Source organism: Pleurodeles waltl, chromosome 2_1 (assembly GCF_031143425.1).
Source record: "Pleurodeles waltl isolate 20211129_DDA chromosome 2_1, aPleWal1.hap1.20221129, whole genome shotgun sequence".
NCBI lineage: Eukaryota > Metazoa > Chordata > Amphibia > Caudata > Salamandridae > Pleurodeles > Pleurodeles waltl.
In genome coordinates this window covers 179,889,332-179,905,842 of record NC_090438.1, presented here as the reverse complement: position 1 = coordinate 179,905,842, position 16,511 = coordinate 179,889,332, and the positions used below count along the sequence as shown (strand labels likewise).

The 16,511-nt window shown below is 47.5% G+C and overlaps 1 protein-coding gene across 3 annotated transcripts in view; it reads right to left on the bottom strand.

Annotated features, from left to right (window-relative positions):
* CUL4B (cullin 4B) overlaps positions 1 to 16,511 on the bottom strand; it is a 581,072-nt gene that overhangs the window by 80,786 nt on the left and 483,775 nt on the right. For all 3 annotated transcript variants that reach the window (XM_069212058.1, XM_069212066.1, XM_069212075.1), the window contains 2 exons: positions 2,306 to 2,411; positions 2,063 to 2,235 (listed from right to left, as the gene is read on the bottom strand). In XM_069212058.1, the coding sequence (XP_069068159.1) occupies positions 2,063 to 2,235; positions 2,306 to 2,411 (279 nt within the window). The remainder of the gene's footprint in view (positions 1 to 2,062; positions 2,236 to 2,305; positions 2,412 to 16,511) is intronic.

Below are 16,511 nucleotides of genomic sequence, written 5' to 3'. Positions count from 1 at the left end.
TATTTGGGCCCCTCTTTGACCTCTGCACCTGACCGGCCCTGTGTTGCTGGTGCTGGGTGTTTAGGGTTGACCTGAACCCTCAACGGTGGGCTGCCTATGCCCCGGAGACTGAACTTGTAAGTGCTTTACTTAACACATTAAGCTAACTTTACTCACCTCCCCCAGGAACTGTTGAATTTTGCACTGTGTCCACTTTCAAAATAGCTTATTGCCATTTTATGCTACACTGTGTCCATTACTGTTTTGATTCAAAGTTCTAACTTTACCTATGTAAAGTACCTTACATTTAATATACTTACCTGTAATTTGAATCTTGTGGTTCTAAAATAAATTAAGAAAATATTTTTCTATATAAAAAACCTATTGGCCTGGAGTTAAGTCATTGAGTGTGCTTTCTCAGTTATTGTTTGAGTGTGTACAACAAATGCTTAACACTACCCTCTGATAAGCCTAACTGCTCAACCACACTACCACGAATAGAGCATTAGTATTATCTATTATTGCCTCTGTCAAGCCTCTTGGGAAACCCCTGAACTCTGTGCACACTAGATCTCATTTTGATACAGAATATACAGAGCCAGCTTCCTACAGTCTTGTAACCCCAGGCATTTCTGGACGCCTTCGTAGGGGAAGGGAAGAACTTTCAAGAACCAGATGTGGGGGTAGCCAGGATGTCCCTCCACTTTAAACACTGGCACCAGGTATGAATACTGATCCTCCTGAGCCGCAAGAAGGACTGCCTTGTTCCCTAGAGGACTGACATGCAGCATGAGGCCTGCCTTGTTCCCTCGGAGGACAGTTCTGCTGCTTGAGGCTCGTCTTGTTCCCGTAGAGGCCTGCCTTGCTGCTTGAGGCTTGCCCTGCTCTGTGAGAAGGAAGACTGGACCAGCTCTCTTCATCCCAGGCTAACCTGAGTGACTCCAAGTGTCAGTTGGCTTACCTAATGTTCTGAGCTATAAGGACATAGAAAGCTTCAAAGGCCTCCCTGCAACTGCCCAGCTGGCCTGCTACACTGGACCTGACGGAGCCTTGCTGGCCTTTGTTACAGTGAGTACCTCATCCCAAAGAGATGCCTTCTCTGGGTCCTGGGGCCTTGCCTGGAATCAGAGTAATTTTTCAGCAGGACTAACTTGGTCCCTACACCCACCCAGTGCTCCATTGCGTTCAGCTTGAACTTGTGGCTTTGCCCCAGTCTAGCACAAACAGACTGCGAGTGGTGCTTTTAGATGCTATACTTATCTAAATATTTAAAATTGCATATCCCTGGTTCTATTGATTGGATTGTCGTCTTTCTGTTACAGTTTATTCATTAACATTTTCTGTATTTTTCTAAATTAGTGTAGGATTTGTCTTATGGTGTTTTTTCACTTTACGAGTTTGAGTGCTGCATAACTACTTCACACCTTTCCTCTAAGTTAAGCCTGACTGTTTTGTGTCTAGATACCACAGGGTTAAGCATAGGTTAAATTAGTGACTTTTCTAGTTCAACCTGACAAGGATTATGGTTATTTCTTCAATAAGGTTTTCACTCCACCCCAAACAAAACCTTTATTTGTTGCACCGCTATTTCAAATTATTTGTCTGCATTTTCAGCAGTGATGCTTTTGCTTCAGAGAAGTATTTGAAGTTAGGATCAGCAAGACGACAGAATGGGTTGGAACCACAATTTCTGGTGGACATTGTCAGGCATAGGTTTGCAAGACCAAATGAGCCACAACAGGGATAACCATTCCTGCATAGAAGAACAATGAATATAGGACCTGACCGTGAATGGATTAAACAAGAAGGTTATTAAACTAGTTACAACTGAATAATTGTTTGTGGCCAAGGCTGCTCAGAATAGTATTTTGAACTTGGAGTGTTCCGTCACCCATGGTGTCATTAACAAAGACCCTACTCACTATTTAGACAATAGTTCAGATTTCACATAAGTAGACAATCAACAGTGATGATATATGTACAGAACAGGAGAAAAATAATCTGTTGCTGATGCAACAGAGGCAACAATTATGCACATCTGTTTCATGAAAAGATGTTCTTGATTAACAAATTGAAGACAAACCGTTTCTTTCATCTGGATTTGATTGATTTTTATCCTGAAGAGCTTATGTTTGAAATCGTCATTGCAGGTGAATTTATCTCCATCTTCAATATCCTTACTTTTAGGCGTTTTCGTTAACACTCTGGCTTTGCCACATGCTAAAGATTGCAGCGTTCTTCTTAGCTCTCCATCCTCTGCAGGAGAAATATGTATTAGCATTTCAATTGTTAATGTACATATGGAACAACTGCATCTGATACACACCTATCCCTGTAGCCAGTTTTATCTCCTCTAAAGTGAACTCCTCTCCTTCATTAAACATAAGAAGCACCAATGTTTGGAACAGAGACACCTGAAGCTCCTTTTTCCCCTGTTGGAAAAACAAATGATTGAGAAAGTAAATAATTATATTGCTTTTCAATTAGAAAGCCAAATGTCTTATTTTAAAGTGTAGAAAATGCATAAAACTAGAAATTGCTAAATAAGAAAATAGAACTTCACTAGCATATATAAAATGACGAACAAAGTTTAACATGAAACAATACTGCCAACCATCAGACTAATTTAAATATCTTTAATTCCTGATCCCTACAAACTTCTTTTGAAAAACAATCATTTATTAAATGTATTCTAGATGGGTCACTGCTTTAAAAATTTAGGTGTTCTATTGTACAGTAACTCTGATCATCATAGCCTTTCAGACTTACTCCAAACTTAAACTTGTAAAGAATTTATGTAGGAAGTTGGCTGTGTATATACTATCTCAAAGTGAGAGATAGTGTGCACAGAGTCCAAGGGTTCCCCTTAGAGGTTGATAGTGGCAATAACAGATAATACTAATGCTCTATTTGTGGTAGTGTGGTCGAGCAGTAGGCTTATCAGGGGGTAGTGTTATACATTTGTTGTATACACACAGGCAATAAATGAGAACACACACTCAGACTTAACTCCAGGCCAATAGGTTTTTATATAGAAAGATATTAATTTTCTTAATTTAATTTAGAACCACAAGATTCAGAATTCAAGTAAATACATAAATTGTAAGGTACTTGGCATAGGTGAATATAGAACTATGAAGTAAAACAGCAATGTACACAGTTTGGCATAAAATGGCAATAAGATATTTTTAAAGTGGACAGTGCAAAATTCAACAGTTCCTGTGGGAAGTAAGTAAAGGTTAGTCTGTCAGGTAAGTAAAGCACTTACAAGTTCAGTCTCCGGGGCATTGGCAGCCCACTGTTGGGGGTTCAAGTCAATCCCAAATGCCCAGCAACACAGGGCAGGTCAGGTGCAGAGGTCAAAGAGGGGCCTGTTGCATAGGCTCTCATTATTTTAATGAGTGTACTGGATTTTGAGCGGCAGAATCGCCTGCGGTGTGGAAGGCTGAGTCTGAACCCACTACAGGTGACACCTGGCGCCCTAATCCGGGTTTTGCTCCGGCTAACTAGCAGTGCCTCATCTCTATCCAAGAGCAGGGATGATTGGGCAGCCGAGCGCATGACACAATTGACTCCTCAAGGAAATCGTGGTAACTCAGTTTGCATCTGTTTTCTCTCAGTTACGTTAGTCTCACATACAGGTCATACATACACAATGACAAACAGAGGCAGTATATGTTTCAATAAGGTTTTAATGAAGCGACTGCATCTTAGATAGCAAAGCATGTACTGCAATAACCAGGACGATACAGCATGACAAGATTAGAATTGTGACAAGGAGAGTGAAGCATAGAAATACCGCTACCATATTATCATTAGAGTCAATGGACTAATTCCTACCTAGGATATAATAGCATACAGCATGTTAAGCTCTAGTTCTGCCCTTCAGGTTCTCCAGGGAAGACATCCCCCATACCTGAGCAAAGGCCTAAAGTCTGCATAAGCAGCTGTAGTGAAGCAATCAGCATAAAGTCGTAGTCCTCTGGCTGGAATCTCCCTCTAACTTGTAAGGGGCAAGGAAGTGTTTTTATAATAAAACAGCTGATGTTCTGGGAAAATGTCTCTACATAGGGATGCATGTTTTTCCATGAATACCAGGGAAAAAACTTAACATGTTCACCGGCAACCTATCTCCCTACAGCCTTGAACGAAGCACGCCGTGAGCAAGAATGTCTTGTTTGAGAACGTAGTGCTGGCCTAAGCTAAAACAGCTAGAGAGAAATTAAAACAAGACCGCAAAAATGGCTATTGTTGAAATAAATGAAGCTGAATAAAATATATCTAGGTTAAAGTGCAGAGTGGCAGGCCTAATGTGCTAAAATAACGTGCATGGCGCTATAACTAAAATGGCCACACAACAGGCCTAAATATCATACGTACCTATGGACACTAGGTGTGCTCCGGTTCCAGTCTGCTACCAGGGGTGTACCTGCGGCCTCAGGGAGCAGACCAGGGGGGTTTTGTAGAGCACAGGAGAGTGGCATTTTTGGGGGGGGGAAGGGGGGGGGGGAACAGGCACACAAAATAATATTTTTCTATATAAAAACCTACTGCTCTGGAGTTAAGTCATTGAGTGTGTGTTTTCACTTATTGCTTGTGTGTGTGTATCTACAACAAATACTTAACATTACCCTCTGATAAGCCTAACTGCTCGACCACACTACCACAAATAGAGCATTAGTATGATCTATTATTGCCTCTGTCAAGTCTCTTGGGGAACCCCTGGACTCCGTGCGCACTATCTCATTTTGATATAGTATATACAGAGCCAGCTTCCTACACTGGGGTGCTCAAAAGAGAACGGTTTGCACCCGTGGGTGTCAGGGCATGAGCACGACGGGGTTTAGATCAGCACCGGGGAGGGCCACAGGTAAGCACCAAACACACCCTCAGTGTCACAGGGGCGGAAGGTTGCAGGGTACAGACAGCACAGGGCGCCCAATGCTTTTCAATGATGAAATCAGGGTTCACAAAGAGGCTGCAGGCTTGACCGGTAAGTGAGGCTCCTTTGGATGTCGATGGACTGTCTGCTGGGTTCTCCAAGGCCATGGGCTGCGGGTGCAGGGGTACCTTTAGGCATTGGGTATCTTCACCGCCGTGGCCAGTCCGTTTGGGGAGGGGGGCACATACCTAACCCTATTGGCTATCTCCCTTGAAAACAAGATGAAAGATTCTGCCAGGAGGGGTCAACCTCAGCTCTGGGAACCCTAGGTGTTAACAAATTTTCCCACTGGACCTTCTGCCAAAAGTGGGGCTGTATGGGGATGGGTGGGTGTCAGGTATTTCCACTAGCTGGAGTGCCCTGAGGCACTGTTGCTGTTCCCGCAGGGGGAAGGTGTGAAGCAGCACCACCGAGAGCAGGCTTTGTCCCTGAGAGCACAAAGGACCTCACCCCCATGGAGTCAGAAATTTGCCTGGTGGTGGCAGCCTGGCATAGACCCATCGGCCACATACTAGAGTGTTTCAGGGGGCATTTCTAAGATGCCCTCTGTGTGCATTTTACAATAAATCCAACACTGGTACCATTGTGGTTTTATTAAGCTGAGACGTTTGATACCAACTTCCCAGTCTTCAGTGAAGCCACAATGGAGCTGTGGAGTTCGTAATGACAAACTCCGAGCCCATGTACTCAATATTACTAAAATGCACTTACAATGTCTAAGAATGGACTTGGACACTGTAGGGGCATATTGATCATGCAGCTATGCCCTCACCTGTGTTGTCGTGCACCCTGCCTTAGGGCTGTAAGGCCTACTAGAGGGGTGTAGGTAGCTGGCCTGGTGTGTGGTGGGAACCTATGGTAATTGCACCTTATGCCAGGTCCAGGTATCACCTCTTAGTGAATTGTAGGCAGTGTCTATAAGCCAGGCTCTCTAGAGGTAGCTGTGGATGAGCAGCCAAGGCTTATCTAGGAGACACACAAAGCTCATGCAATACCACTGTAGTCACACAGCACTTACACACATGAAAGAAAAAACTCAGTTGTACAAAAATAAAAGGTACTGTATTTTTGGAACAAATCACCACAAAATACAAGACAGGTAACCCACCCTTAGGAGGTAATACACTAAATATATACACTAGCAATCAGAAACAGGCATAGAAAAGGTTAGAAAACAGTGCAAATAGCAATAACCAATAGTATATGGTTTGTGCTCCCCCTAGGGTCACTAACAAAATGGAATGCGAACAGATACCTCCACCTAGGTAAGTAAAATGTAAAGAGTGGAGCTGGGTGATCTAGAAAACCACAGAGGTAAGTAACAGTACCCCCCACGACCAGGAATGCAGGAGTAAAACAGTGGATTTTCTCCAAACCACGCAAACGGAGGAAAAGAAGACACCCAGAAAAGACTGCAAGAAAACCAGCTGTGGACATTTGAAGAAAAAAGACCTGTGGACAGAGGGGACCAAGTCCAAGAGTCACAGTGGAGTGCAGAAGGAGTAGAGGCTACTACCCACCCAGCTGTGGATGAAGGAGTTGGTCGACGGTGATGATGAACATGTCAGCACTGCAGCCCTGGAACTGAAGATGAGTTCCTGATGGACGCAGATGAAGCCCCACGCTGGAAGGAAGATTGCAGATGGGTGTCTGTCCAGGAATTCCACCAACAAGCCTTGGCAAAGGCAAACTCGCAGTTAGTGGAAAAGAGGTGCTGCCGGGAACCAGCAAGGCCCAGGAGGGCTCTTCCCACAGGAGGGGGAGTCACAGGGGACCCTCAGCGTCACAGAGTCCACAGGAGCAAGAAGCAGCACCCACAGGAGTCTCACAGTACAGGGACACAGGAGTCGCAGAAGAAGCCCAAGCAGCATTACAAAAGAGGATCCCACGCTGCAGGAGAACCACGCAGGAGGCTGTGCTGCAGGATGGAGTGCTGGGGGCTGGAGCTACACGTCGCCTCAAGATCCCTTCAAGGAGAAGGAAACAAACCTTGGCACCTGCAAGAGACAGTGCACAGGGTACTGTCCTGCGTGGGAAGGCAAAGGCTTACCTGCACCAACGTTGGGCAGCTGGCAGAGAGGACCAAGAGGACTACTCCGGACCACCACCCGTGATGCAGGATCCACACAGCTCAGCAGGAGAGGGGATCCACACAGTTGGTCGTCACTTCTTGATCGTTGCAGTCTTCTTAGGATGCATGGCCAGGGAAATGTTGCAAAGCTGGCAGGAGACGAGGAAACAAAGTTGCACAAAAGTCTTTCTTGTAGCAGCATTTGTTGGTTCCTGGAGGGTCGAGTCACGGTTCCAGTGGTCAGAAGTCAAAGCAGAGGAGTCCTGCTGGAATCTTGCAAACCGAATCTGAGGACCCACCCAAGAGAGAGAGATCCTAAATAGCCCTGAAAGGGGGATTGGTCACCTAACCAGGTAAGCATCTATCAGGAGGGGGCTCTGATGTCACCTACCTGGCCACTCAAATGCTCCCAGAGTTCCCTGCCAACCTTGGAAACAAGATGGCAGAACCCAGGGACCCTCTGGAGGAGCTCTGGGCACCACCCCTAGGGTGGTGATGGACAGGGGAGTCGTCACTCCCCTTTCCATTGTCCAGTTTCATGCCAGAGCAGGGACTGGTGGACCCTGAACCGGTGTGGACTGGTTTATGGACAGAGGACACCAATGTGTCATTCATAGCAAACCAGTGGCTTGGGGAGGCTACCCCTCCCAAGGCAGTCAAACCTATTTCCAAAGGGAGAGGGTGTTACCTCACTCTCCCAAAGGAAATACTTTGTTCTGCCTTCCTGGGCTTGCTCAGATCAAGTAGCAGGAGATCAGAAACCTGTCTGAGGGGTGGCAGCAGCTGGGTTGCCCGGAAAATCCTGTAAGACCGATGGTAGCAATGTTGGGGGTCTTTCAAGGAGCCCCCAGAGTGCATTTAATCATACTTCCAATACTTGCAACAATATTGGCGTATGATTCCAACATGTTTGATACCAAACATGTCCAGGTTCGGAGTTACCATTATGTAGCTGGACATAGGTAGTGACCTATGTCCAATTCACGTGTAAAATGACACCCCGCACTCACAAAGTTCAGGTAAATAGATCTTGAGTTTGTGGGGGCACCACTGCTAGTGCAGGGGTGCCCTCTCACATGGGTACCTGCACCCTGCCCTCTGGGCTAAGAGGGCCTACTATGGGGTAACTTATAGTGACCTGATGTAGTGACCTGTAGTTTTACACAGGCTGCAATGGTAGGCCTGCAGAACTCTTTGTATGGGCTCCTTATGGGTGGCAGAATAACTGCTGCAGCCCATAGGGATCCCCTGGAACCCCAATGCCCTGGGTACCTAGGTACCATACACTAAGGCCTTACATGGGGGGGACCAGTATGCCAACTGTGGGAAGAAAAGGGTACAATTTAGAGGAGAGCGCAAAACTACTGGGGTCCTAGTTAGCAGGAACCCAGTAGACACAGTCAAACATAATGACAACAGGTAGGAAATAGGGGGTAACCATGTCAAGAAAGAGGGTACTTTCCTAAAAGGGGTAACTTACCTATGCTACAGGCAGTGTTTTGTAGTCATGGCACCCAGGGAGGGATGCCATGTTGACTTTACCTTTTACTCCCCACCAAAAAACACAATCTGCAGGGGCACTGTGCATGTGTTTGCTGAGGAGTCCCTTGGGGTGGCATAGTATATGCTGCAGCCCTTAGGGACCCTCCCTGGTCACAGGGCCTTCGGAACCACTGGTACCTTTTACAAGGGACTTAGCTGAATGTCAAGGGTGTGCCAATTATGGAACAGTTTTTGGGAAAGAAAACTGATGCTAGGGCCTGGTTAGCAGGATCCCAGCACACACTCAGTCGAATTGGCATCAATATCAGGTGTGTGTGTAGGTGTAGGTGTGTGTGTAGGGGTGTGTAGGTGTAGGTGTGTGTAGGGGTGTAGGTGTGGGTGTGTGTAGGTGTGGGTGTGTGTAGGGGGGGTGTGTGTGTAGGGGGGGGTGTGTGTGTAGGGGGTGTGTGTGTGTGTAGGGTGTGTGTGTGTGTGTGTGTGTGTGTAGGGTGTGTGTGTGTGTAGGGGGTGTGTGTGTGTGTAGGGGGTGTGTGTGTGTGTAGGGGGTGTGTGTGTGTGTAGGGGGTGTGTGTGTGTGTAGGGGGTGTGTGTGTGTGTGTAGGGGGTGTGTGTGTGTGTAGGGGGTGTGTGTGTGTAGGGGGTGTGTGTGTGTAGGGGGTGTGTGTGTGTAGGGTGTGTGTGTGTGTAGGGTGTGTGTGTGTGTGTAGGGGGTGTGTGTGTGTGTGTAGGGGGGGTGTGTGTGTGTAGGGTGTGTGTGTGTGTGTGTGTAGGGGGTGTGTGTGTGTGTAGGGGGTGTGTGTGTGTAGGGGGTGTGTGTGTGTAGGGGGTGTGTGTGTGTAGGGGGTGTGTGTGTGTAGGGGGTGTGTGTGTAGGGGGTGTGTGTGTGTGTAGGGGGGTGTGTGTGTGTAGGGGGGTGTGTGAGTGTAGGGGGGTGTGTGTGTAGGGGGGTGTGTGTGTAGGGGGTGTGTGTGTAGGGGGTGTGTGTGTAGGGGGTGTGTGTGTAGGGGGTGTAGGTGTGTGTGTGTAGGGGGGTGTAGGTGTGTGTGTAGGGGAGTAGGTGTGTGTGTGTAGGGGTGTGTGTGTGTGTAGGGGGGTGTGTGTGTAGGGGGGTGTGTGTGTAGGGGGGTGTGTGTGTGTAGGGGGGTGTGTGTGTAGGGGGGTGTGTGTGTGTAGGGGGGTGTGTGTGTGTAGGGGGGTGTGTGTGTAGGGGTGTGTGTGTGTAGGGGTGTGTGTGGGGGTGTGTGTGTGTAAGGGGGTGTGTGTGTGTAGGGGGTGTGTGTAGGGGGGTGTGTGTGTAGGGGGTGTGTGTAGGGGGGGTGTGTGTGTAGGGGGTGTGTGTGTAGGGGGGGTGTGTGTAGGGGGTGTGTGTGTAGGGGGTGTGTGTGTAGGGGGTGTGTGTGTGTGGGGGGTGTGTGTGTGTAGGGGGGTGTGTGTGTGTGTGTAGGGGGGTGTGTATGTGTAGGGGGGTGTGTGTGTAGGGGTGTGTGTGTGTGTAGGGGTGTGTGTGTAGGGGTGTGTGTGTGTAGGGGTGTGTGTGTGTAGGGGTGTGTGTGTGTAGGGGTGTGTGTGTAGGGGTGTGTGTGTAGGGGTGTGTGTGTGTGTGTAGGGGGGTGTGTGTGTAGGGGTGTGTGTGTGTAGGGGTGTGTGTAGGGGTGTGTGTAGGGGTGTGTGTAGGGGTGTGTGTGTGTAGGGGTGTGTGTGTGTAGGGGTGTGTGTGTAGGGGTGTGTGTGTGTAGGGGTGTGTGTGTGTAGGGGTGTGTGTGTGTGTAGGGGGTGTGTGTGTGTGTGTAGGGGGGGTGTGTGTGTAGGGGTGTGTGTGTGTAGGGGTGTGTGTGTGTGTGTGTAGGGGTGTGTGTGTGTGTGTGTAGGGGTGTGTGTGTGTAGGGGTGTGTGTGTGTGTGTAGGGGTGTGTGTGTGTGTGTAGGGGTGTGTGTGTGTGTAGGGGTGTGTGTGTAGGGGGGTGTGTGTGTGTGTGTAGGGGTGTGTGTGTGTGTGTGTAGGGGTGTGTGTGTGTAGGGGTGTGTGTGTGTGTGTGTGTGTGGGGGTGTGTGTGTGTGTGTGTGTGTGTGTGTGTGTGTGTGTGTGTGTGTGTGTGTAGGGGTGTGTGTGTGTGTAGGGGTGTGTGTGTGTGTAGGTGTGTGTGTGTGTGTGTGTGTGTAGGGGTGTGTGTGTGTGTAGGGGTGTGTGTGTGTGTGTGTAGGGGTGTGTGTGTGTGTGTGTGTGTGTGTGTGTGTGTGTGTGTGTGTGTTTCCCTACACCAGTACAAGGCAAAGTTACTTTTTTCATAGGGGGGGCAGACCTCATCCTCACTGCCCAACCAAACAGATTTAGCAACTCCGGACAATAATTTGAGGGTACCACATAAAAAGTGTCAACAGGGAGGAAAAGGTCGCATTATAATGAAAATGTCACTTACCCAGTGTACATCTGTTCGTGGCATCAGTCGCAGTAGATTCGCATGTTCTGCAATAGCTCGCCATCTGGTGTTGGGCCGGAGTGTTACAAGTTGTTTTTCTTCGAAGAAGTCTTTCGAGTCACGGGACCGAGTGACTCCTCCTTTTGTCTCCATTGCGCATGGGCGTCGACTCCATCTTCGATTGTTTTTCCCCGCAGAGGGTGAGGTAGGAGTTGAATTGTAGTAATAGTGCCCATGCAATGGAGTGACTAAGTATGCACCTATTTAAGGTTGAGATGATACATATAGAAATAATTGAAGGTAACTTCCAAACTGCTACAGGCTCCCGGGGAGGCGGGTGGGCACATGCGAATCTACTGCGACTGATGCCACGAACAGATGTACACTGGGTAAGTGACATTTTCAGTTCGATGGCATCTGTCGCTGTAGATACGCATGTTCTGCATAGACTAGTAAGCAGTTATTTCCCCAAAAGCGGTGGATCAGCCTGTAGGAGTGGAAGTAGTCTGAAATAATGTCCTTAATACGGCTTGACCTACTGTGGCTTGTTGTGCGGATAACACGTCTACACAGTAGTGCTTGGTGAATGTGTGAGGCGTAGACCATGTGGCTGCCTTACATATTTCTTGCATTGGGATGTTTCCTAGAAAGGCCATGGTAGCACCTTTCTTTCTGGTTGAGTGTGCCCTTGGTGTAATGGGCAGCTGTCGTTTAGCTTTAAGGTAGCAGATTTGGATGCATTTAACTATCCATCTGGCTATACCTTGTTTTGAAATTGGGTTTCCTGCGTGAGGTTTTAGAAATGCAATAAAGAGTTGTTTAGTCTTTCTGATGTTTTTTGTTCTGTCAATGTAATACATTAATGCTCTTTTGACATCTAATGTATGTAGTGCCCTTTCAGCTACGGTATCTGGCTGTGGAAAGAACACTGGAAGTTCCACTGTTTGATTTAGATGGAACGGTGAAATAACCTTTGGCAAAAATTTAGGATTGGTCCTTAGGACGACTTTATTTTTGTGTAGTTGTATAAAAGGTTCCTGTATAGTAAACGCCTGAATCTCGCTTACTCTTCTCAGGGAAGTAATGGCGATGAGAAATGCCACCTTCCAGGTTAGGAACTGTATGTCGCAGGAGTGCATGGGTTCAAAAGGTGGACCCATAAGTCTAGTTAGGACAACATTTAGGTTCCATGAAGGAACAGGTGGTGTTCTTGGTGGTATAATTCTCCTAAGGCCCTCCATGAATGCTTTAATGACTGGTATTTTATATAGGGAAGTTGAATAGGTAGTCTGCAGGTATGCAGATATTGCTGCAAGGTGAATCTTAATGGAAGAGAAAGCTAGGTTAGATTTTTGTAAGTGAAGCAAGTAACCCACTACATGTTCTGGAGTTGTGTGTAATGGTTGTATTTGATTAATATGGCAGTAGCAAACAAACCTCTTCCATTTACTTGCATAGCAGTGCCTGGTGGATGGCCTTCTTGCTTGTTTTATGACTTCCATACATTCTTGGGTAAGTTGTAAGTGCCCGAATTCTAGGATTTCAGGAGCCAGATTGCTAGATTCAGCGATGCTGGATCTGGGTGTCTGATCTTTTGGTTGTGCTGTGTCAACAGATCTGGCCTGTTGGGCAATTTGATGCAGGGTACCACTGATAGGTCTAGCAGCGTTGTGTACCAGGGTTGCCTTGCCCAAGTTGGTGCTATCAATATGAGTTTGAGTTTGCTTTGACTGAGTTTGTTTACCAGGTAAGGAAGGAGAGGGAGAGGAGGAAAAGCGTAAGCAAATATCCCTGACCAGTTCATCCATAGGGCATTGCCTTGGGATTGTTTGTGTGGGTACCTGGATGCGAAGTTTTGGCATTTTGCGTTCTCCCTTGTCGCAAACAAGTCTATCTGAGGTGTTCCCCAGAGTTTGAAATAAGTGTTCAGAATTTGGGGGTGAATTTCCCATTCGTGGACCTGTTGGTGATCTCGAGAGAGATTGTCTGCGAGTTGATTTTGAATCCCTGGTATAAACTGTGCAATTAGGCGAATTTGGTTGTGAATTGCCCAATGCCAAATTTTTTGTGCTAGCAGGCTTAACTGCGTGGAGTGCGTCCCTCCCTGCTTGTTTAGATAATACATTGTTGTCATGTTGTCTGTTTTGACGAGAATGTATTTGTGAACTATTATTGGTTGGAAAGCTTTTAGTGCTTGAAAAACTGCTAGCAGTTCTAGGTGATTGATATGCAGTTTTGTTTGATGTACGTTCCATTGTCCTTGTATGCTGTGTTGATCGAGGTGTGCTCCCCACCCTGTCATGGAAGCATCTGTTGTTATTACGTATTGTGGCACTGGGTCTTGGAAAGGCCGCCCCTTGTTTAAATTTATGTTGTTCCACCACAGAAGCGAGAGGTAAGTTTGGCGGTCTATTAACACCAGATCTAGAAGGTGACCCTGTGCTTGAGACCACTGTGATGCTAGGCATTGTTGTAAGGGCCTCATGTGCAGTCTTGCGTTTGGGACAATGGCTATGCATGATGACATCATGCCTAGGAGTTGTAATACCATCTTTGCCTGTATCTTTTGTGTTGGATACATGCGTTGTATGATGGTGTTGAAATTTTGAATTCTTTGTGGACTTGGACTGGCTACTCCCTTTGATGTGTCTATTATGGCTCCCAGGTATTGTTGTACCTTGCGTGGCAGAATTTTGGATTTTGTGAAATTGACGGTGAACCCGAGTTACCCGAGTTTGAAGAGGGTTTGTATGATCTGATTTGTGTGATTTGAGCACTGTATGAACGAATGGGCCTTGATTAGCCAGTCGTCCAAATATGGGAACACATGTATTTGCTGCCTTCTTATGTGTGCAGCGACTACCGCTAGACATTTGGTAAAGACTCTTGGTGCGGTTGTTAATCCGAAAGGCAGTACCTTGAATTGGTAATGTATTCCTTTGAATACAAACCTTAGGTATTTCCTGTGAGATGGGTGTATTGGTATATGGAAATAAGCATCCTTGAGGTCTAAAGTTGCCATGTAGTCGTGTAGTTTTAGCAATGGCAATACTTCTTGTAGTGTGACCATGTGGAAGTGGTCTGATTTGATGAAAGTGTTCACTACTCTGAGGTCTAGGATTGGTCTCAGCGTTTTGTCCTTCTTTGGTATCAGAAAGTACAGTGAGTAAACTCCTGTGTTTATTTGTGTGTTTGGCACTAATTCGATTGCATTCTTTTGCAATAGTGCCTGCACTTCTATCTCCAGGAGATTGGAATGGTGTGTTGTTAAATTTTGTGCTTTTGGTGGTATGTTTGGAGGGAATTGTAGAAATTCTATGCAATAACCATGTTGGATAATTGCTAGAACCCAAGTGTCTGTAGTGATTTCCTCCCATGCTTTGTAATAATGACCTATTCTTCCCCCCACTGGTGTTGTGTGGAGGGGGTGAGTGACATGTGAGTCATTGTTTAGTAGTAGGGGTTTTGGGGCTTTGAAATCTCCCTCTATTTCTAGGGAATTGCCCTCCTCTATATTGTCCCCGAAAACCTCCTCTATACTGTCCCTGGTAAGTGGACGGTGTTGCTTGTGAGGTGCTGGCTTGTGTGCTTTGACCCCGAAACCCCCCTCGAAAGGGCGTTTTACGGAATGTGCTGTAATTCCCTCTGCTCTGCGGGGAGTAGAGTGCGCCCATGGCTTTGGCAGTGTCCGTATCTTTTTTGAGTTTCTCAATCGCTGTGTCCACTTCTGGACCGAACAGTTCTTTTTCATTAAAAGGCATATTGAGAACTGCTTGTTGAATCTCTGGTTTAAATCCAGACGTTCGGAGCCATGCATGCCGTCTGATAGTTACAGATGTATTAATTGTCCGTGCAGCTGTATCTGCAGCGTCCATGGAGGAACGTATCTGGTTGTTGGAGATGGTCTGTCCCTCCTCAACCACTTGTTTCGCCCTATTTTGGAAGTCCTTGGGCAGATGTTCAATGAGATGTTGCATCTCGTCCCAGTGGGCTCTGTCATAGCGCGCAAGTAGTGCCTGGGAGTTCGCGATGCGCCACTGGTTTGCAGCTTGTGCTGCGACTCTTTTACCAGCTGCATCGAACTTGCGGCTTTCTTTATCTGGGGGTGGTGCATCTCCAGATGTGTGAGAGTTGGCCCTTTTCCTAGCTGCTCCTACAACAACAGAGTCTGGTGGCAGCTGTGTAGTGATGAAAACCGGGTCCGTAGGAGGCGGCTTATACTTCTTTTCCACCCGTGGTGTGATTGCCCTACTTTTGACCGGCTCCTTAAATATGTCTTTTGCGTGCCGGAGCATACCAGGGAGCATAGGCAGGCTTTGGTAGGAGCTGTGGGTGGAGGAGAGTGTGTTGAACAAGAAATCATCCTCGACCTGTTCTGAGTGGAGGCTTACGTTATGAAATTGTGCTGCTCTAGCCACCACCTGAGAGTACGCGGTGCTGTCTTCTGGTGGAGATGGCTTCGTAGGGTATGCCTCCGGGCTGTTATCTGACACTGGGGCGTCGTATAGGTCCCATGCGTCCTGATCTTGGTCACCCTGGCTCATGGTGGTGTGAGCTGGGGAGTGAGATGGAGTTTGTGCTGGTGAAACGTTAATCACGGGCGGAGGAGAGGGTGGTGGTGTAATTCTTTTAACCACTTTTGGTTGTGGTGCTTGTTCCGTCTGGAACTCCAACCTTCTCTTTCTCCTAATGGGGGGAAGGGTGCTTATTTTTCCTGTCCCCTGCTGAATGAAGATACGCTTTTGCGTATGGTCCACATCAGTTGCTTGTAGCTCTTCCTCAAACCTATGCTTTTGCATTTGGGAGGTTAGCGAGTGCTCTTCTGTATAAGAGCCTGAAGCTGGGTCGCTTGCAGTTTGTTTCGGCGTTGAAACTTTGTCTGCGTGTTTTTTCGGCTCCGAGGTGACTTTTTTCCTTTTCGGGGCCGAAACCTCTCGGCGTCGATCTGTTTCGGTGCCGCTGTCTCGGCGTCGAGCCGTGTCCACGCCGGTATCTCGGTGTCGAGGCTTGTCTCCAGCACTTTCTCGGTCCCGAGAAGGCTGCGTGCCGGTGTCTCGACCGGAGTCGGACGATCTCGGCACTGTTTTGGCCTTTTTCGGTGCCGACGGTCGGTCACCGAATTTATGGGTCGAGCCATGGCCTGGTGGCAGTGGCGTCCCCTGGGCCTTGTAAATGTTTCTCTGTGTGTTTTTCGACGTCTTACTCACGGTTTGTGTATCGTCGAATCCTTCGGAGTCTGAGTCTTGGATCGAGAAGGTACCTTCTTCTTCCTGTTCCTCGAACTCCCGTTGGGCTGTCGGTGCGGACGCCATTTGAAGTCTTCTGGCTCGACGGTCTCGGAGTGTTTTTCGGGACCGGAACGCACGACAGGCCTCGCAGGTGTCTTCGCTGTGCTCAGGTGACAGGCACAGGTTGCAGACCAAGTGTTGGTCTGTGTAGGGGTATTTATTGTGGCATTTGGGGCAGAAACGAAACGGGGTCCGTTCCATCGGCGTTCTTCAGCACGCGGTCGGGCCGACCAGGCCCCGACGGAGGATCGAAAAACTACCCCGAAGGGCACCGGAGCTCTTCGATCTTCGATGCAGTGTGGAATCTAAGTA